This window comes from Microchirus variegatus (assembly GCF_963457635.1).
Source record: "Microchirus variegatus genome assembly, chromosome: 18".
NCBI classification, from domain to species: Eukaryota; Metazoa; Chordata; class Actinopteri; order Pleuronectiformes; family Soleidae; genus Microchirus; species Microchirus variegatus.
In genome coordinates, this window is record NC_139819.1 from 3586547 (window position 1) to 3609889 (window position 23343).

At 40.6% G+C, this 23343-nt stretch overlaps 1 protein-coding gene across 1 annotated transcript in view; it reads right to left on the reverse strand.

The window, feature by feature from the left end:
• Positions 1-436: 436 nt before the first annotated feature.
• Positions 437-23343, reverse strand: part of adgrv1 (adhesion G protein-coupled receptor V1) — a gene marked incomplete at both ends in the record, with an annotated part of 129106 nt that continues 106199 nt past the window's right edge. The window contains 4 exons of the mRNA XM_083905111.1: positions 437-555; positions 3999-4176; positions 7929-8144; positions 17156-17277. Coding sequence (XP_083761237.1) covers positions 437-555; positions 3999-4176; positions 7929-8144; positions 17156-17277 — 635 coding nt within the window. The remainder of the gene's footprint in view (positions 556-3998; positions 4177-7928; positions 8145-17155; positions 17278-23343) is intronic.

Sequence of the window (23343 nt, forward strand, 5' to 3'; positions counted from 1 at the left end):
AAAACCTCCCTCTCTCTCTAGGATCAAAACTTTACGAGCCGTAAAAAAAAAATGCATTCCGCACGTCCATACGTAAATATAAAGTCAATTATTTATTAACAATGTTACACATTCTCCATCCTCAGCAGCAGCATTTGTGCTAAAGGGGGCACATCTGGGTTTTTATCGTCGTCTAAAGTCTCTCTACATTCACAAAACAACTCTTTAAAAAAAAATTAATTTAGTCAAACATTTATGTATCGGATTATACATATATGTACAAACATATATAAAAACAGTACAGTAAAAATCACATACAGTATCAAACATCTATATGAAAATTTAAAAAAGGGGAGGGGGATTTTAGTGCAAAAGCTTTTTACATTATAAAAATACTGGACAGTAACTTTATTTTTTCTCATTCAGGATGTGTGTGTGTGTGTGTGAGGTGAAAAGGTCAGAGGTGAGTGTCTGCGATAGGAATCCGTCGCAGCTCCACGATCTGGGAGTTGGTGACGCTCCCTCCGTCGTGGCTTCCGGGAATGGACTCGTTATCGCTCAAGTTGAGGCCGGTTCCTGAAAGAGAACGGGATAAAAGCCCCAGGGTTCAGTCAGAGCAACAAAACATATGATGCTAATAAAAGGTACGATATTATTACGTTTTAAAAAACAGCGCCCTCTGCTGGTAACAGAAAAATAAGTTTCACAATTCTGTACGTTGTTCCAACGGGGATTATCATCATAATCCAACGCGAAATTGGTCAAATCACATTGTGTAGATTATTTCTGATGAATATAATGACGTAGCGTAAAAAATGCGAAAAAAACAAACAAACAAAAACCGTTATAACTTTGCGATACAAAGTCCTATCTGAACCAAACTTGCTATTATTAATTATATTTCACCCCGGAGGATGTGTATGTGAAAATATTCCGTTTTTAAAATAGCGCCCCCTGGTGGTAACAGAAAAATATATCACAATCTCAGAATCTCCAACTCAAAATTGGTGAAATCACTAAAAATTAGCTTATTTTCTGCCTGTAGATAACAAAGAATATCAGCAACAATAACAAAACAAAAGTACACAACAACACTTAACTCACATTCTCTTAATTTATACTTACTTATACTTTATTATTTTGCTGTTTGAGGCTTTTTCTGTATCGTAAAAAACAGAGAGCAACGCCATTTTAACTCGACACTGAAACACGTCGTTTGTACTCATTTTACAATTGACAATAATTTTTTACAATTTTTACAATTTTACAATCAAATAAAAACAACCTCTTTATATAATTATAATCTCCTCTTAATTTAAGTTTATTTTGAACAGATTTCAATAGATTTGGATATTTTTAAAGCTGCGATCACACACTCTTTTACTGTAAACTCTGTTTTATGGTTCAATATATTATAATTCATGATTGTATCCATGTCTTTGTTATCTTAAGGGCAATGATGGTAAAGTCATTATCTTTAAATTAGCTCTCGACTATAAAATAATTTCCCGTTATCGCTGAAGTGCTGTGATGTAAGGTTGTTACTTTTTTAACTGCAGTCATTTTTGTAGTGTAATAATTAACTTTTAAGAGTCACATGACTAAACTCTAAATAATCTCAGGAGCGTGGAGACACTCGGGTCCACGGCGACTGTAAAACATGTTAATGTTCAGCACCACTGATCCACCGTGTGCGCGCGCGCGCGTGTGTTAATGGTTGACGACCAAATGAAGTGTGAAGACGGTCATCACAGGGTTATGTAATTGTGATGATGCTATTATCTTTACTGCTCACTGACCGCGCACAGATTAAAAACCAGGTTACGGAGTGTGTGTGTGTGTGAAAAAGGTCAGAGTTCACCGCCCGCAGCCACAGGGAAAGTGTGAGCGGAGAGAGCGAGGCCTTGTGAGCTGTAAAGAACGACTGAGGATGAATGTCGCGTTTGTGTTGCGCGCTCCGCTGAACGACCGCATAAGGGACGAGTCCAACGTCCTTTATCTGCTGCAGCGAGGAGAACCAGAACATTTTGTTCCGTTTCGAAAAACTGTATCGAAGTATTGGATGAACCCGACGTCGTGGTCGGCATCTTATGAACCCACGAGGGTTTAAATCATAACAGAAGTTTATCAGCAGAGATCAAGTGTCCACCGTTACAGTTACATCCACAGAGTTAGCGTCGTAGCTACGCTCTGAACGACCGCTTCACTCCGCTGAGTTTTCAGGATTTAATTGTTGTTTCGATGCAGCTCAGAGGTCATTTGACGTTCAGTGACACAGAGAGGAAAACATGTACCACTGATTTCACTGTTAGATTAGATCTATGGTTCTCAAACTGTGGTACGCTTCCTCTGGTGGTACTGCTCTACTGTGTATACCAGGGTATATGATTCTGACTGAATTCTGACCTTTTTCTCAGAATTTTGACTTTGATCTGAGAATTCTGAATGAATCCTGACTTTAATCTCAGAATTCTGACTTTAATTTAGCATTCTAACTTTTTTTTAAACTCAGAAATCTGACTGAATTCTGACTTCAATCTGAACATTCTGATGAATTCTGACTTTAATCTGAGAATTCAGACTTTTTCTAATAATGTGGACTTTAATCTGAGAATTCTGACTGAATCCTGACTTTTATCTCAGAATTCTGACTTTTATTTAGCATTCTTTTTTAAAACTCAGAATTCTGACTGAATTCTGACTTTAATCTGAACATTCTGATGAATTCTGACTTTAATCTGAGAATTCTGACTTTTTCTAAGAATGTGGACTTAGCATTGTTTTTTTAAAACTCAGAATTCTGACTGAATTCTGACTTTAATCTGAGAATACTGACTTTAATCTGAACATTCTGATGAATTATGACTTTAATCTGAGAATTCTGACTGAATTCTGACTTAAATCTGAGAATTCTGACTGAATTCTAATTTAAATCTGAGAATTCTCACTGAATTCTGACCTTAATCTGAGAATTCAGACTTTTTCCTCAGAATTCTGATGAATTCTTACTATAATCTGAGAATTCTGACTTTAATCTGAGAGTTCTGACTTTTTCCTCAGAATTCTGATGAATTCTTACTATAATCCGATAATTCTGACTTTAATCTGATAATTCTGACTGAATTCTGACTTTAATCTTAGAATTCTGGCTTTTTTCTACATATAGAAAGTATATGTGAGGAATCTGTGTATATGTGAGGAAGAGGAGGATGACGAGAGAGCAGATTATTTTATTGGGAATAAATCTGCCTCCTGTGAAAACTCTGTAGGTGACTTTTTTCAATCTATTAAAAACCACTGTATTCTAACGTTGGTGATAATGATGTTATTATATATACTGTATGTAATATTTTCTCAGGTGATACTTGAGTAGAACCACTGGATTAGATTACGACACCTACACCTACACACACACACACACACCTTGACCTGAACACCACACAATCAATAAGAACGTACGAGTTAATCTCTTGTTTTACAAAGAGCTTCACGACCCTCGTTTTAAGCCTCATTTGTCGTCCGTTGCGTGAACGTTTTTGATCGCTGACGCTCGACAAAACTTAACGAGTCGTGCGAACATTTTCAAATTTATGCTGCGGTCAAAGATCTCAGTGGCTTCAGAGTTGACACTGTGTGTGTGTGTGTGTGTGTGTGTGTGTGTGTGTGTGTGTGTGTGTGTGTGTGTGTGTGTGTGTGTGCGTGTGTTGATGATAAATCAGTGAGCAGGCTGAGCCTTCAGCTCATTAAACATTGATGTGGCAGTGAAGGAAGAATGGTTTTCTTGGCAGCAGCGAGATTTAAGGTCAGCAGCACAATGACTTACTCTCTCTACACACACACAGATTTATGCTGCTATTCTCCTGAGGACACTGCATTGACTTACATTCATTTTGGAATGATATTATTGTTGTTTTAGTTGCAGTATTTGTATTTGTCTGCGCTGTACTTGAAATGTGTATCTTATATAAATGACAGCGCGAAACCGCGGCTCACTGTAGCGTCGGGTGCGACCCCCTCACCAGTTTTTAAGGCAAATATGAGGTCGTCAAACTCCTGCGACTCCTCGTCGGCGGTGACCAGGTTGGTGTTGATGAAGCCTCCGTCCGTGCCGTACGTCCCCATCACGGGGCTGGGTTTGAAGACGCCGCCGTGCGGACCGCCGTGACGCAGGGACGCTCGCTCCCAGTCTGCAGATATCTAACACACACACAGAGCAACGCAGAGCGTTTACAGATCTGGTTGAAAACTTAAACTGCAACATATTTAACAAGCAGTTAATGTGAAGTAAACATCAAATATCACCGCGTTACACTCGCTGGAGTCAAATTATTGATCGGAAAATGTACCGAAAACACAACACACTGAAAGGATTTGTGATAAAACAGGACGTGAAGATCATTCACTGAGTTTGTTGGAGTAGTTTTCTTTCTTAAAATGTCTTTATGTCCCTTTTTTTAATGCTTTTTCTGTTAAACTGTCCGGATAAAAGTCACTATTTTCAACTATTAATACTACAGGTGTGAAAAAACGTGTGCTTTTCCCTTTTGAAGCAGCAAAAGTAGAGATAGTACATTTATTATGAAGTACTTTTGAAGTGAGTGAACACACACACACACACACACACACACACACACACACACACACACACAGAATGGCCGTGGCTGTCATCTGTGTGTAATCATGTCTGTGAAGAGTCGGGGGGGTCAGGCAGAGTTCACGCTGTCCCAGCATCCCGCAGGGTTAAGGCCAACCCACAGGGTCACAGCAGGTTCATGGTGTAAGAGTGAGGGTAGTGAGTGGGTTTAAGGTTTCACTCTGAAACGAGCCAACAACATGGAAACGACGCTGACAGAACAACCAGACGCACAGAGCCTCCGTCGATGCGTGCGCGCATGTACGTATAAATATGACAGATAGAAATAGAATCGTCTTCAGCTGTGCAGGACATCTTTGTTTCTGCAGTGTTTCAGGGTTCATTTTCTAATGAAGTCTGCGATCCAGCGATATTGGAGCTGCGCGGCGAAGGAACAGCAGCAGCTGCGAGCGACACATTATGCCACTTTTCCACGACTCACTGGTGTATAATATTGAATATATGCTCGCTATCAATGTTTCTCATCATGTAGTATTTCCCCATTAATGGGACGACTGCACCTTTTTAGAGAAGGCATCGTTTAAAGGGGAAGTAAGTAGTTTATAGTGCCATCTAGAGGAGAGGCTGAAATTTACAACAAAGACCTGCTGCTCTGCTCACCCCCTCCCTTCCCTGAGCGCTACGGTATCCGCAGCTGGTCAAATGTCGTCCTCGTCGTCTTTCTCCGTGTCAGCAGATGAGGTTCGTGAGGCGAGGGAGAGGGCGGAGCTACCGCGGCCGTAGCAGACGAAGCGGAGAGAGTGGAGGCGGGACTTCCTGCTACGAGTAAAGAGACGCTTGATTTGTTCTCTCGCGTTTGTCCTTACAGGCTCCGGTAGAAACATGGCGTCTCGCTGCTAACAGTGGCTATGCAACCGCGGACCGCGACCATGTTATTTTAAATGACTTTTTGAAACACTACGAAAATGAAACAAAGAATATTTTACAGCAACTAGACAATGCAGGAGCACGTAATATGTATACAAAAGTGTATTTTGGGTAATATAAACCCATAAATACTACATATTGTCCCTTTAAAGGTCCATGACAACGCAGAAGATGCATTCAGGGATGTCGGGAAGTGACATAGATAATGTCTGGGACATAAAAATGGAGCAGTTTAGCAGTAGGATTTACATCTAGTGCAAGTTTTTGCGGGTCCTTCTTGGTGTTTTCAGTCAAACTACAACATGTTTGCGGCTGTCTCGCTTTGCTAGAGCAGTCTTGCTGTTGCCGCCAACTGTGTGAAAGTAAAAAAAAACAACAAAACAAATCACTTCCTGTGTGCAGTATTCTGAAAAACAGAAGTCGAGTCGAGTGGAGGTGAGGATTAATCAGCGTCATGTGAAGCCGTTTGACGATAGCTGGAACGTAAAAGTTAACCTTTGAAAGTTACGCACTACAGCTTTAATATAACGCCGACACACTTGGTGCCGTGGCTTTTATTTTACGTATTAAAAATGTCAGATTGTGCCCTCACGAAGAGGAGGAGATCAGGGAGAGTTTCATGGAGAGTGGGTTTCCTCTGCAGCTCAATCCTTATAGGGAATTCTCTACCAATGAAGCTGCCGAGGAGTAAGTAAGTGGTTTACATGTGTGTGTGTTAATGTGGCTGTTAGTGAGGGCGGTGTGTGTCTGTCCCCTCTTAATAAATCATGAAACATTAAATTATGGAGAAACGTCAGAAAATGTTGGTGACGTTCAGTCCCACATTAAAATAATCTCATTTTCCTCCAGGACACAAATGTTCCAAGACGTCAGCGAAACAAAAACACTTCCAGCAGACATCGGTGTTGTTTAAGTATAAAAATAAAAAAAAACAGTAAGACGGGAGAAACAAACACGGCAGACTCTCTCGGGAGAGGCCACACTAATGAAGTGAGACCTGAGATAAAACCTCAACAGATAAAGTAGTAAAAATAAGAAGTGCACTGAGTGTGTGAGTGTGTGTGTGTGTGAGCGGTAATGTTCTCTGCACAGTCACACTCAGCTGACGTGAGAAATGTGTGAGGCAAGACCAGGAATGAGCAAACAAGACCATGGGAATGAGGACAAAAAAAAAAAAAAAAGCCCTGACAGGAGTGAGAAGATGGAACCTGGTGAAGCAAAGACAGGAGATTTCTCCTCTCAAACCTGTGCCTGTTTCCACAGATTTGGGCTCAGACTCAAAAGCTGTTGTACGATAACAGGATGCTGACGTCACTGCACAGAGAAGCTGCTGCGTGTGAACGCACCTGTGGTGGCTTTTTTAGCGCTGGATCAAACCAGTTATGAGTCGCTGCTGCAGTGACTCGGCAGAAAAAAATGATGTGATGATGCTTGTATTGAAATTTTATAACCACAGACAAATAAAGGAAAAGAGCATTAAAATAACTCTTTATAGCGTGGAGAAAAGAGAAGGAATGAGGTTGTTTTTTACATCTTTGACGGATAATTAACCCTAGAATTATCTCAAAATAATATTCTCAAAAAAATAATTTAATGACTGAGTTCTTCTGACCCATTTTTCCCAAGATAACTTTCACTTTCAATATCTGGCAGTTATTCAACCGTTTTAGTAATAACGGTACTGAGAAGCTGATGGAAACAAACATGTTTCTCTGCTTTCCTGTATCCATCCAACCAGCTACCACTTTATCTCCCATATGAATTGAATTATAGAGCCCATAGTTCTTGAATTATAGTCATCGAGTCAATAGTTTTTGAATCAGAGTCATAGAGTCCATAGTTTTTGAATTATAGAGTCCATAGTTTTTGAATTATAGAGTCATATAATCCATAGTTTTTGAATTATAGAGTCATATAATCCATAGTTTTTGAATTATAGTCATAGAATCCATAGTTTTTTAATTATAGAGTCATAGGATCCATAGTTTTAGAATGATCCAGATATCACATGCGGTCTAGGAGTTACGGTAATGAGTAAGTACGCATGTTGAATCCTGTCGGTAACAGAGGGGTTAATATTTAATTCCTCAGCTTGTGATTTACTTCTCTGTGAAAGTTTATACACTTTTGTTTCTCAGGAACTTGCTGACAACTTTTATTTTATTTCCATTCACATGCTAATTAAAGTCAAGTTTGTTTTATCTGGGTGGCTGCTTCATGTATTTATTTATTTAGTTAGTAAGTTTATACTGGATTTTATTATTAAAAATATACAAGTGCATTGTGATGGCAGCCCTAAAAATTTAAGTAAGGTAAAACATGTAGCAGGGGCTGAGCAAAGCAGTGCGCTGAAATAAAAAGTCAATATGTAATTCAACGTATGGATCTTTAGTTCCCTCATCTCTGTGTGTGTGTGTGTGTGTCGTACCTCCTCCATGGCGCTGATGAGATTCTGAGTTGATTTGCTGATGTCGCCCCCTACAGTCGTGGGTCCTCCTCCTCCTCCTCCTCCTCCTCCTCCTCCTCCTCCCTGGTACGTGGAGTCAGGAGAGTCGTGGCCGTTCATCTCCACCGTGTAACTGGCTTTCGTGGGCCACAGCAGCTGGTTGTGCATGATGAAGTAAACGGCAAACACGTACAAGCCCTGTGTCGAAAGAGCAGGGGGAAAAAAAAAAAAAAAAAAAAAAAAATCAGCATGAAGTAATCGGTCAGACTTCCTCTGTATCTCATAAAACCTCTCATGTAACTTTGTTACACCTGCCACTTTATTAGGTACACAGGTCACCACCTGATCTGCTCTTACAAGGTTTGACCTGTTGTGCATTTAGAGATGATCTTCTACGACCTTAACCAAAAAAAAACTAATTTTATACTCACTATTTTATAAATCACTAACAGCACAAAACCTCCTGTGTGATCAGCGGTGAATGACTTCATCATCATCATCACCACGACATCAATGACATCGTTGACACCCTGGCGTTTCTACATCCGCCACTTCCTCGTCGTTACAAAAGTTCCTGCCGGTCAACAGCACCGGGCTGCGAATTACCCCAAAACACCAGAGTGTCACATATCGCGGAGCCGCTCGGTATTTCACAACATTCAGCAGGCGGGAGCGATGACGGCGGCCGCGAGACAGAGGTCGGAAGAGGCCTGAAGGCGTGAATCTGCGTCTGTGCCAGCGACAGGAAATGGAGGTTGAGTAAAACTGCTGCTACGGTTTCAACAAGTGGAAGACCTTAACCGCTAAAAAACATCTACGGCTGTGGTTCTCAAAGTGTGGTACGTTTACCACGAGTGGTACACGAACTTCCTCTGGTGGCACTTTCAGGAAAATTAAACAAAAAGTGTATATAATAACAATTAGAAGCGCCTTATCTTAATCTAATTTCTCTATACCAGTCATTGTGTTTACATGTATGTTAAAAAATGTATTTAGTTGGACAAAGACGATAATTTGGTTTTCTTATTGTCATGTTACCATGTTAGTCCGACTAAAATCAAGCTAGTCTTAGTCAGACTAACACACCGAGGTGATGTGATTCATAGTCCGACTACTCCTGCATGTTTAAGGTTGAAGGTTGAAGTTGCATGTGTACGCTTAGTTGGACTGGAGTCGGACTGGGACTGGAGTCGGACTGGAATCAGACTGGAATTGGACTGGAGTCTGACTTTGCGTTCTTTGACCCAGAATTAGAAGGAGACGATGGTGGAAATCAAAAGTCGTTAAAAGGCGTCTTTCTTCGGACAACACGGATCACATCGAATTTGTATTGCGATAAACATGTACTGCAGGTACGAAACATACAGATCCATCTCGCCGATCACTGCTTGTTTTTCCGAGACGTAAAAGCTCCAGAGGAAACTGATTCAACACTGTACGTACAAGCTTATAGAGAGATACAGCACCACCTACGGAGGCGGAGTCAGACTTACACGGCCAATAAATTTCCGATTTTCTCCGCATGTATACTCGGACACTGCAAGTAGTCCGATTGCCTGTCTTAGTCAGACTATGGCCTTAGCTTGATTAAACTGCGCATGTAAAGTATATGTGAGGAAGAGGAGGATGGTAATAAATCTGCCTCCTGACTTTGCTCAGCCTATTTATTTCACACCACTGTTTTTTAACGTTGGTGATAACGGTGTTAGTTCAAGAGCTCGATATTTTCTCAGGTGGTGTAAAAAGTGTGAGAACCACTGATCTATGGGAGAATACGTTTGACTCTTTTTTACAAAACTATGATGTCGTGTAAAACCAAGTGAAAAAAAAACAGTCCATGAACAAACAACATTAGCAGAGCTTGCACCTGAGCTGCTGTACAGTATCCTGAGACACACGAAAGTGCTTTTTAACAGCGACGACGGTGACGTTGTTCAGCAGTAAGAGGAAGACGAGCGGAAACCGCATCTTTATGGGTTTATCCTAAATGTGGAATTTTTCGGCACAATAAAAAAAAAAAGGGAACCTCTGCAAACATCTGCTGTAAAATGGAAGAAAGGACGACTTCACGCGTCATTGGCTGTGTTTTATCGTCTGCTGTCGGAGAGAGTTCAGAAACACTTCCAGTTCTGCAAATCCTCGAGTGTTAGAGGTCAGATTAACGACAGAGTGTACTTTTTTATTTAACCGCTCTTTGTTTGCATTTTTCTTTATCTAAATAATAAAGAAAAAGGAACAAAATGGACTTTTCGCTTTGTGTTCACTTGGAACAGTGAACAAAAGCAGACAGGTGTGTGTGTGTGTGTGTGTGTGTGTGTTCTTGTACTTGCGCCGTACAGAGGACCAGTGAGGGTTTTTAACCAACAAAGTGAGGACATTTTTTTTTCAAATTTTTGACCCAAAATTTTGCGTCACATTTTGTCACATTTTTGACCAAACATTTTGGGTCCAATTTTTTTTTTTAAATTGTGGACCAAACATTTTGGGTCCAATTTTTTATTTTTTTTAAAATTTTGGACCAAAATATTTGCGTCAATTTTTAAAAAAAAATTTGGATGACAGTTTTGTATGAGGTTTTTTTCAAATTTTGGACCAAACATTTTGGGTCAAATTTTAGTAGATGTCATTCATGAAGTAGATATTTATAATTGTGTTGATTTATAAAGTGGAAATGCTGGTCCTCAGTATGTCAGCAACCCAGTCCTCAGTATGCAGCAAGTACAAGAATGTGTGTGTGTGTGTGTGTGTGTGTGTGTGTGTGTGTGTGTGTGTCTGGGAGTGTATTATTTTGCTATTCATCACAGTGGTGTTGTGGGTGATTAGTGCAGACTGCGCAGCCAGAGGAACAGGTTTTACAACCACAGTTATACAAGTGTTCCCTGATCACCGGAGAGGCCACGTCTTTATGGAAGGGAAGCAGGAGGCCGGAGAAGAGAGAGAGAGAGAGAGAGAGAGAGAGAGAGAGAGAGAGAGCAGGAAGAACGTAGGACAAAAAGTAAGAATAAAGTGAAATAAAATCAAAATAGAAGAAGAATAACTTCTGGATGTAAAAAAAAATCAAACAACAAAAAAGTTGATATTTCACCGACTGTAGGGACTGGTGAGAATGTTCACGTTGCTTTTGGGGACAGTTTTAGTTTTCATTGTCGACGGATAATTGATAACGCCCCCTACAGTCATAACTGGGGGAACACGCTGTGAACATGTGATTTTATGGCGCTCATTAAAGCTGCAGCACATCGCTCACTTTTGATGATTTTTTTTGTTGCTTCTGATGTTATTTTATTTATTTATTTATTATTACGCCCCACAGAGCCTTTCAAAGTCTCCATGTTTTTTTTTTTTTCCCATCTGGGTTACAGCGCACAGCTCAGAGCTTCTACATATATAATTATGTATAAGCATGTATATATATATACTGACTGGTATATATATATATACATGCATATGTATACATATACATATATATATGTATAGTTAAAGGTGCCATATGTAAGAATGTGGCCAAAACCGGTTACTACATTCAAATTCAAAATACAGAGGTCTTTTAAGGTTTTCGTTCTTTGACGTAACTGGCAACCCGTGGTTGCTCGACAGCTGAGACTCTACTGACTGCATATATGATAGGTAGACGGCGGTAGGTGGCGCCACATGCCAAAACATGATTTCAAAACATAAACATTTTTTAATGCAAATATTTTGTCTGTACTGTTGTTGTTGGTGAGTTCAGTTTGTTATATGAACATTATTCCTGAGTCTCTGTGACATATTAGGAGGATTTTATGGCCAGTTGATTTAGATTTATTACATAATGCAGTTTTATGGTATGGATTGGCTTAAATGTGGATCATCAGCAACAATGTAGTTCCAATAAAAAACAAAGGATTTTTATAAGAAATCTAAGAAAACAATAGCCTGCGTACGTTACAAGTCTAATTTTCTGATAAAGAGTCAAACCGGGTGGAGACTAAAAGTTGCTTTCTTCTGCAGCACAAAGCCTCGCACAGCTGTAGCATCTGTGTGTGTTTAATGGTGCTCAGTATAATCAGGTGTGGGGAGGGAGGTGGTGCCAGCCACACAACCACATCATCAACAACAACAACACCACCATCACCACCACCACCACCACCACCACCGGGGTAAACACGGAAAATTCTCCTAATGGAAAATTCACAACATGATGGGAAACAATAACAACTGCTGGACCACATAAAGTCTGCAGCAGCAGCAGAAACATACGGCGTCATAATGACTCGCAACCTCCAGGCAAACGGAGCTAAATGGAAAAAAGATTCAAAAATAAAGACCCTGAGACACAAATGAGCATTGTTTACATGTGGAAACAGGTGGTCATCATGTAGCACCTTAGACTGACCAGTGACTCACAAATGCAGATTATTATGGTTATCAGGTGAGATCAAGAGAGGATTTATTGTGTATTGTGAAATTCATCACCTGAAAATGATGATGTTCTCAAACGTCTTGATTTGTGCACAAACTAAAATGATTCAGTTTTAATCATTTTCTTTGTCCAATGAAGCAAAAAGAAACCAGAAAATCTTCAGATTTAAGAAAGAAAGCTTGTTTTGATCATTGAAAAAACACTTGAACCAATTAATCAATAAACGTTACAAGACTATAAATACTGAGATGTACTGTAAATAATAGAAAAGCAGTTTGGTGTTTCATTGGACATGTAAGTAATTAATTAAGTACATTTTATTTATATGGCTCTTTTCACAGATAAAAACGACAAAGTGCTTCCCAATAAAATGAAATAAAAATAATAAATACAGTCCTAGAAAACCCTCGATTCAACTAAAAGCCTGTTTAAATGATGATTGATGAGTTTTAAACTTAGTTTGAGGGCACGAGCGCTAGTCGCCTCTGACCTGGCGACCTACGACGATGACTGAGAGAGTGGAGGTGCAGCAGATCACAGATATGAGAAGGAACGTGACCATTTAAGGCTCTAAAAGTAAGAACAATGGATTCTAAAGTTAACTGGGAGCCAGTGAATGGTCGTCTTTATGTCTTTGCCCTGTGATGTCCAGGGTGAACCTCACCTTTTGAACTATATCAGCTGGATTTGTCTCCATCATGGAGTCGACCTTCAAAAAAAAAACAATCTTGAGAACAAGAGCAACCTGAAGCACCACATTACTGCTTCATCAACCATGACAAACTAAAGTCTCTCTGAGGTGAGAGGAACATACAAGTCTCCTCAATCCCATTTACTTCCATTAAACTTTCATTCCGTCCTTAATGGAAGTTCTACGATAAACTCTTTTCTCCTTCACACCTGATTGGATTGCACACATGCTTAGAACATGGGAGCTGCATCTCCATCAAGGCCGAGTCCTTCTTTTGTTTTATTCAGCGGTGCTTCGTAAAGTAGGTCAGACCCATTTGTTTCCTGCTAATCAATGAGCTTCGATGTCCTTTGGCTCTGGGGCTCTTTCACCTGTCCGTTCCGTTCTGATGACTCCATCTCAAAACCCCCCAGAGGCTGGAGCTTTAGTCTGAGGTTTGAGGTGGCAGCTCGGGAGCCACAATTGAAAAATCAATTGTCATAATTCTTCTCTAAAAGACTGTTTAGTCTGGGTTTAAAGACTTGGCTGCAGGATGCGGCCGCGTCGACGAGGACGGGTCATCTATTAAAGCTGACGTGAAGTCGCTTAATGCTACGTTTGACCTCTCTCTCAGTGGAAATGACTGTGTGTGTGTTTGTGTATATGCATGTCTGTATGTTTATGTGTCCAAGGTGGACATTAGAAGATTGAATGTTGGAGGTAGCAGAGGCCTTGGGGAGATAATTAAAGAAGAAGAAAAGAGTATTAAGGCCACTACAGAGGGTCTTTAATCTTTAAAGCCTAAGAGATTAAGGCTGGATTTTTACCTTTTCTCAAAATTAAAAAAACTAACTAACAAGGTTTGCTAATGTTAAATGGTTTAGACGTCAATTGCGTAGATGAGCATAGTAAAGCTGAATCCCAATTCTACCCGTTCCCCCTTCGCCTTTATCGGAGTTCCCCTTGGCCCTGAATACAGAGTTGAGGGTGCTAGGGGTTAGAACGTTCCCCTAAGAAATGAGACACCCCTCCATTACGTCACGCCATCATCCTCACTTGACGCTCCCGGACTGCTACATCGACAATCGAGTCGGCGAGCGATATCAAAGCAGCGCGCCCGTATAATCAACCGAGGAGTAGTAATAGTAACACATTCACTGTGCACACACACACAATTTCACATAAAACCTCAACGTGTCGTGTCAAGGGTTATCGGATATCTCATCTAAACAAATAGCGATAGCAGTTAGCTAACCACTTACGAAAAGGAACACCGGGATGTTAGCATCGGCTACGACTAGCTAGTAATTCAAAATGCTGAAAATACATTTGTGCGAGTCCTTGGCTTGAGCCATCGCTTCCGAAAAGATTTACCGACAGGTGACGCGGGGGATGCTTGGAAATTCCTCAAAAGCCTCCTTTTCAAGTGTGGTCCATTGGAGGCTTCATTTCAAGGGCTACGTAGCCCTACGGCTTGGCCGTAGTCCTTAACCCAAATGAGAAATGAGACAGCCCTACTCCTCAAATGAATGTGCAAAAACAAGGGGTAGGGGGAGGGGGATTCAGCTAAATTCAGCCTAATTTTGAGCCATGCAGTACAAGTACTGTATAATGGAAAAGCGCCATTAGTGGGCAGTCACGGGTGGAAACTATGGACAAACCAGCTTGGATATAACCCTTACGGGTCCCAAAATATCAAACATACTCATGTAACTAATGGTAATTAGTTACATGAGTATTTCTAATATCCCTCACCTCACTCTTCCCTTCCAAACTGTGTACTGTAGCCTTCGGTTAGCATCAAAACTTAAAGATATCACTTTATCCATTGTGGCTATTGTAAAAACATGGCGGTCCAAAATGGCGGCTTCGTTCTGGGGTAATGGAAAAACAACAATTCAAACGATTGTGCACAATATAAAACGGTAGCTTCTGCTCAACGGAACCTTTAAAACCCTTTTAAAACAAGCACTAGTGTGTAAACGGATGACATCACGTCAAAGAGTGAGTGGGACAAACTCCGCTGCAGCGTCACAAACAAGTGCAACACGTGACATCATCTGTTGGCGTTGACATCAGCCCTCTGTTCATTAGTCACTGTGCCAACACCAGGCGTTTACTTTGGTGCAGCGCTGTTGTCTTTAGCGCGCTAACGTCACATATCACCACGGGGTTACCACAGACCAGCCGTGGCACACGAAAAGACAATTAATCTATTTACACATTTGGCCACAGAAACCTGACGAAAAAGAGTTGAGCTCATTCTATAAACCCTGATGTCTGTGTTGCGAATGTATCCGCAGTGCTCCAGGTGCGAGGAGACGCTTGGTGATTGAATCGTCTGGAACTTCATTAAAAACCTGCTCGTTATCTCCGCGGAGGCTCGGAGGTGAGCGAAATGTGGGCAAACTCACAGAGGAGCAAACAGAGAAAACGAAGAGGAAAAAACAATGAACACTTAAAGTGTAAAGTGGAGGCGATGAGAGAGCGAGAGATGATAGTAAAGGCCACATTATACTTCTCCGACTGCGTATGCGTTATCCGTCTGCGTCACCACGGAGAAGCCTCGAGCATTTATACTTCTGCGTCGTGGTGACGGACACTCGCTGCAATTTCCCGCCCGATCAGTAGGGGTCGCTGCGCAAGGTTGTTGTGCTTCTGGCTACAGTGAGCAATGGCGTCCGAGAAAGAAAGAGAGAGAAAGACTGTTGTTGTTGAAAAAGTGGCCGTTTCTCACTTTTCTGTGTCACGGAACGCAGTTTTAAGATAATTTGAGGCGAGAAATTGGCCATTTAGAGTCTAAACATGTGCTGTGTGTGTTAAGATATGACGTATTTATAGTTCGGCAGTGGCGTTATCGGCGGGGATCAGCTCCGCCTCTGTCAGGACGCCCGGAGCGCACTGAGAGCCGGCACAGAGCAGCTTAGCTCGGCCTGTCCTGAGGACCAATCGCAGCTCTTGCCGTCTCCGTTGTCCCTTGACGGAGTGACGGACACTTAAAAAATATTCCGTGCACCCGGAGACGACGCAGAGGCTCTTCGACAGGTTCTGCGTCGACGCAGAGGACTCTGCGTAGCCTACGCAGAGCACTTTACGCAGGAGTATAAATTGGGCTTAAGAGGCAGCAGTGATCAGTCATAACCCTGCCTCTCTCTCTCTCTCTCTCTCTCTCTCTCTCCACCTCCCTCACATCAAAGCAGGTCTTCACACTTTCATCACTCTCTGACTCTATGAGTCTATCAGCACCAGTCAATTTTGTTTTCCAGAGAAGCCGTCCGATAATGCAGTCCATAAAATGCAAACACAATGACCACCGCCCTCTCCACACCGAGGAATAAATCCCTATCAACTCAAATAAACACATCTAGATTTTATCGTTGTTATTAAGCCCTGTAGCCTCTTTAAATGTCCCTGTGTGTGTTTTTTCAGTTCACAGCAGAGTTTAGACGCCAGCAGCTCTTTGTTATGAATACTTCTCAGGACGAGAACGCTCTGCACAAGCAAAATCAACAACCCAGATTAATGTCCGAAATGGCAACAGAGATTAAGGAGGACGATATGATGCAAAAGATACCGCGGGAGGAAGACACTGACGATAAACGTCTACATTTGTGGGATAATTTTGGACATATGTACTGTATTGAATGTTGAATTATTAGTGTTATTGTCATGGCAACAAAGATTTGACATGTTATACTTGTTTCTATCGACTGTATCACGGTCAATGTTTCACAAATCTTTCTATATGGGGGATTTAAAAATGGCAAAAATCACAAAAAAGAGCTTATTTACAACGTTTGCTAAATAAATAATCACTACATTTTATGACCCACAACAAATCTCCTGCGTCCCATCTGTGGTCTTTTGGAATCACTGATTTTAGTGGCTTTTTGGAGTGAAATATCTATCTATATTTAAATGCATTACCTCTGATATGGACGTTGCTATTGGCCCCATTAGTTCGTCTTTGAGCAGATAATTAAAGGACAAATTTTGGATGGGGTGTGTGTTGACACTGAGGGAGACTGAGTGGCCTTGGAGGAGGTTTTTTTCTCTTGTTTTGTAAGTTAAGTTACTTTTCTGAAAACCTGAAAAAAATGTGTCTGCCAATAGTCAAAAGTCAGTGGATGAACTCACCAGGAAGCAGTTAAAGATGACGTAGAGAATGAGCATCCACAGGTTCCTGTAGCCCATGTGCAGACCTGCCCACAGCCAGACCAGAGGGATGAGCAGGAACAGGAATAGGACCAGCGGCACCTCTGGAAGACAAGATCACATCACAAGTTTCATTCATGTCAGAGCTCATAAAATACAACTGATGATGTTTTATATCTTAGTAAGGACACGTTATTGACATCATCCATTCCTGAGCCCCTTACCCTAACCATAAACATCACAACTATGTGTCTAATATTAACCTAAAGCTAATTTTAACCCTTAAACCAGGTCTTAACCCAGAAAAAGCCAAAATGAGACAAAATGTCCCCAGATGGTCAAAGGTCCCCAAAACGATGGTGGTTTCCATGATTTCAGAGGACATTTTATTGACTTACATTCATTTCGTTGAGACTCACTGTAACATTAACTCTTTACTACTACTACTACTACTGGCCAAACCCTAACATTAACCTCATCCTAACCATTTAATGGTCTTAAAATATAATAACATATGTTATGGGGACTTGTTTTTAAGTCCCCATAATGTTGGTGTGTAAACAGATGAAGGTCCCCACTAAATACAGAGTTTGACATAAATATGCTATTTGGTTTAAACCATGTGAAAACATCACATTTGACTCCAGATTTTTCAATTTCTCCAGTTCAAACAGCTCATTTATTTAGAAAAAGTACGAGAACAGATGATTCTTTCTCCACCATGACTCTCTGTTCTGCTGAGAAAGACGATCCCTCTTCCTTCTTAGGTTATGAAAACAACAAACTAATTAGGTATAACCACAGCTCGACATTCATCAACTTGACACATAAGAGAGAGAAAGACGTGGTGTAAATACGAGAATAACTCACACCTCTCATTACCGTCGACCATCGTTTCCTTCAGGTGGCGAATAATGACGCAAAAAACCTCGGTGACGGCTGATGAAAGTGTGCGTGTTTTAAAAAACTGTGTAACCTGCTGGTTCAGTTTGACTCTTAGAGGAGATCAGAGTCTATTTGCCCGTCACATTTAAAACACTGTCAACAGATGATTTACAACAAACACCACAGAGTGTGTGTTTGAGAGTTCGCCGGATTAAAAACACTATTAGAGATTAGATTACTGAGCTTTAATCTCATCGAAGGTGAGACTCAGGCAGAGCTGCATCTGCAGTGGCGTGACAAAGGTGAGTGACGACTTCACGGACGTCATCAGACATTACTGTCATGCTTCTCGTGTTTTAATTTGGATGTTTGTGTGTGGGTGTGGTTGGCAGCGGAGGCTGGAATCTGCCTGCATTGTTTCTGCTCGTGATCGTCGTCGTCGTCACGCTATGATAATGTTGTTCTTTGTCTTTTCTTGTTGTTCATGCGCTGATAGGAATCTTACTCTGTTTTGGGTGCTTTCCGTTTATAGCCAGGTGTCAGATTTCGATTAAACTGCAAACTTCAAGACGGGTTTCAGCCAAACAGACCCTTTAAAATGGCCGCCACCGACGTCAATGGTCAAAAACACACTGATATTTTTACTGTTAATTACACATCTGTCTTATTTGTTGGACATTAAGTCATATACCATGTAGAGCAGAGTCAACTCAATCAATGTCCTTGCAGCCTGCCAGTTAGAATGAGTTATTTACACGTTTTTTTTATTCATGGATTCATTTTTCATCATAAATATATTCATATGGTCAAGTGTTTTTCATTCCATATCAAAACAAACTTTTACTTTTTTTAATTCTGTGAAATATCATCATAAATATCCTTATTTTGATTAAACTGTGATATCTTTTTAAGCTCATATCGTAAATCCACCGCTACTCATTCGATGACCAGGTTTTATTCCATTTCTGATTCCTTGGGTCAAAATACAGTTAAATAATACTATTTTTATGCAAAATAATTCCAGATTCAAATGTATTTTTTTATTTTTCAGTACATAAAGCTGCTAATTTCAGGGTCTACTCTGCTTTTGTGTGCTAAGAAAATAGTTCACTGTTTGGAATAATAGGAAGCTTTTAAATTTAGAAGAAAAAAAAAGGTAAACGAAAATGTAAACACAAGCAAATCCAAGAAAAATCCAAGAAAGAAATTCCATTAATTTCAGCTTAACTTGCACAAGTAATCTGGGTATAACCTGAAAAAGTTATGTGAGGCTATGACATAGTTTGGTCTTTTGAAATGAAACAGTCTATGAAACTGAAGATTATGATAAATGATAATGTAAATGCATGCTTTATACCCAACTGGAACAAAATCAACTTGGAGGTGACGTCATACCCAGTTCCGACGTAATATAAAGGAACGGATTATGAGGCAAAACTTATATAATAATAACAAATATAGAGTAAATACCAGTTTTAAACTGACTTGAAAATGTTCAAAATGAAGAGAAAGAAAGAAACTACTCGGCGTCTCTCACTTCAATTCTACTGCTCAGTGTTATGTAGGACAGAGATTGTACAGTTCACTTCACAAGTAGGGTGAAAACACAAAACACAGCGCCCCACGTTTGCACAAAAAGTCCTCACTTAGGTGCTACTTCCACCGCCGTCGGTGCCAAATCTGGTCCAACTTTTCCTCGCCATCTCGCTGCAACAGCTCTGCTCAAACTTTCATGCCTGGAGGCTTTTAATCTGGTCATTATTGTGTTGTGTTGTTGTGTATTGAATCATATATGTCTCTTTATATATGCCTTTTCGCATATTTGTAAGGCTCTATCCCCCTCTGCACCAAAGTCCATTAAGAAAATCAGCAATTTTACATCACCATCAAAAAGTCATACTATAGTATGTCATCCAAAATCTGAAAAAAAATGTTTTACCCAAAATTTGACAAAAACGTCACACTATATACTATGCCGTCCAAAATTTGAAAAAAAAATTTTACCCAAAATTTTTGGTCCAAAATTTGACAAAAAGTCATACTATATTATATCATCCAAAATTTGAAAAGAAAATTGACCCAAAATTTTTGGTCCAAAATTTGACAAAAAGTCATACTGTAGTATGTCATCCAAAATTAAAAAAAAAAAAAAATGTACCCCAAATTTTTGTTCCAAAATTTGACAAAAACGTCATACTATACTATGCCGTCCAAAATTTGAAAAACAAATTTGACACAAAATTTTTGGTCCAAAATTTGACAAAAAGTCATACTATATTATATCATCCAAAATTTGAAAAGAAAATTGACCGAAAATTTTTGGTCCAAAATTTGACAAAAAGTCATACTATAGTATGTCATCCAAAATGTGAAAAAAAAGTTTTACCCAAAATTTGACGTCATACTATACTATGCAAAAAAGTTTGCTTTTTTGTGACTTGAGGGTTTGAAAACCTGTGTGTGACACAAACTTAAATAATGCAGCAGTAGACCAGAAGCTCCTGTGTCCCCATGATCTAAAAACGCCAATTTTCTCCATGGACTTTGGTGCGGGAGAGTGAATCTTCAGTTACCAGTTAGAAAATGCTGTTTAATGATTGAGATAAAGTGATGTACTTATTTTAAAGATATAATGAGGCATTTGTGAAGTGGATAAAATCCAAGTTTTCCCTTGTGTGGCCGCCATGTATTTGGTGTTAAATCCTCACATGACCACACTGTACATTCTGTCTCAAAGCCCTCGTTCTCTTCCCTCGTCTTACGCGTCTCCTCTCCCTCCCTCCCTGCTTTGATTTTTCCAACCATGTAAGCACATTCCAGCCTGTGTGCAGAGAGCACAGCTCCCACAGCAGTAAGAGACGAGTTCCCAGGGCCAAAAGAAACCCGACTGCGGAATGCTGAGTAAGCGTCTGGCCGCGTGCCTTTAAGACGAAGCAGAGGGGGCTACTGTACGCGCACATACGCTCGTCTGTACGCGAAGAAGCGCGAGCATTTCAATCGATGCACTGTATCGAGACGCCAAGTCATGTCAGTGGGTGTATTTAAGTCTGACGGAGCAAAGAAATAAACACTTCAACACCCGGTGGAGGGATTTTGGTTTGCACAGCAGGAGGGAGCTGCTCTGTTTTTCTCCGCAGGCAGAGCAGCTCCGGGTTTTGTTGTTGCCCGGAGGAGGATCCTGGTGTGAGAAGAACAAACCGAGAAAAAAGTCGAGCAGGGAGTTCAACAAAAAACACTCGAGACTGCGATGCTGACAGGACGGTCAGAGCGGGGTCAGCAGCTGTAATAACAAGCGCTAGCATAAGTATAAGCGAGTGTGGAGCAAGAGCACGAGTCGTGAACACATGGAGTAAGTGTTTCTTTAAAACAAAATACGGCGGCAGAAGCGATAAAACGCGACATGGAGTCGGATTCTTTAAGGTATCTTCTAAGCACACACTTTTTGTGTTCTTTATGTCAAGTATGCTACCGTTCAAAAGTTTGGGGTCACCTTTAGAATTTTTGTTGTGTTTTCCATTAAATGTCACACTTTTATTCATCAAAAGAGTTGCAAAATTAATAGAAAATATAGTCAAGACATTGACAAAAACCAGCAAAACTGTTTTCAGCTGTGCTAACATCATTGCACAAGGGTTTTCAAGGGTTTGCTAATCATCCAATAGCCTTCTAGCGCCATTAGCAAACACTTGAAATGGGCCTCTATACACTCTTTGTACATATTCCATTAAAACCCAGACGTTTGCAGCTAGAATAGTCGTTTACCACATTAACAATGTATAGAGTGTCATTTAACCCTAAGTGACGCCAAACTTTTGAACAGTAGCGTATAGCCTGGGTTAAGCTAGCCGACTCTATCGCCGATTTGATCTCACTCGAGCAAAGACAGCGAATCTCGCTCTAAAAAGGGAAACTGGTCACAAACCCCTGGCGAGTAGAGAGTTAGGGTTAGCTTAACGCGATGGTGACGACAGAGAAGCAACGCCTATTAGCTTTTATATACATCCAACGCGGCGAGCCACAGATGAGTTATGCTAACGATAAGTACACCAAATCCTGTCCGCGACGACAGGATGGTAAAAGAAGGGTTAAGCAACTTGCTTAAGGAGCTCCACTGAGCAAAATTATACAGAGTGGAAGGTGAATACACCGTTTCCAGACTCGTACTCAATCTCAAATGAAATTGAGATACAGTGCGTCGTTAGCCAAGCTGGAAAATGTAGGTAATGACTCAAGGAAGACATGATTGGATTTGGATGGTGATTGGGATACAAATCAAGACTCAGGAGGTTTTCTAAAACATTCCTTGGTCAGGTACCGACACCATTTAAGCCTATTAAAGGTTATTAAGGTATGAGAAAATGAATGTGTTGTGTCCTCAAAAGACTTTGACGTGTCAACTTCTTGGCCGTGAGAGCAAAAACACAAACACATGAGTCCTGACTTCTGCAATCAAACCTCTCTCCACATGTATCTGTTTATTACCACATTCCTGACCGTGTTATGATCAAAGTGCAGCCAGGGAACACTCGGAGCCATTTAAATAGAACAATAACAGTTATTCATTCAACGCCGTGCCCTGTTTGGAAATCGGAAAAATTTCCGCTCACCTCACCAGGGCGAAAGAACACCGTGTCTCGTAAACACACGTCGCAGCGTTCAATAGGGACCGCGATAAGGAAACGTATACTTATGTGTGTTTTTGAATGGGCACGGGTGCATGGTTTGGGTGTCAGGTTTTTATCAGTTCAGTTCCAGGCTTGGTACGGGTACGTGTCTGCAGTCAGGCACGCGATGGCACGCTTTTGAGGTTCTTTTGTGACATAAGAAGCCGTGCTCTCCACCAACAATGACATAAACACGCATAAAGTTTACACCGGAGTCAACCAGTATGGAATTTGTAATGTGGAATTTGAAAAAATGACTGAATAAATGTATCTGGGGTCAGCCAGGGTCGGGGTCGTTTTTTTAAGTTTTGTAGGGTTAAAAATGTTGGGGTACACTCTTAGAAATAAGGGTTCCAAAAGTGTTCTACTACAAGGGCTGAGGTTCTACCTGGAACCATTTGTTTTTCAAGGGTTCTTGGTAACACTAATGGTTCCAGTAAGAACCATTTTGATCCAGAGAACCCTTTAAAACCCCTTTCCTTAATAAAGGGTTTTAAATGGGTTGTTGGTAACACTAAGGGTTCCAGGTGGAACCTTTTTTCCTATGAGGACAAACTGAAGAACCTTATATGGTTCTACTTGGCACTTTTATTTCTAAGAGTATATAACAGAACATATGCT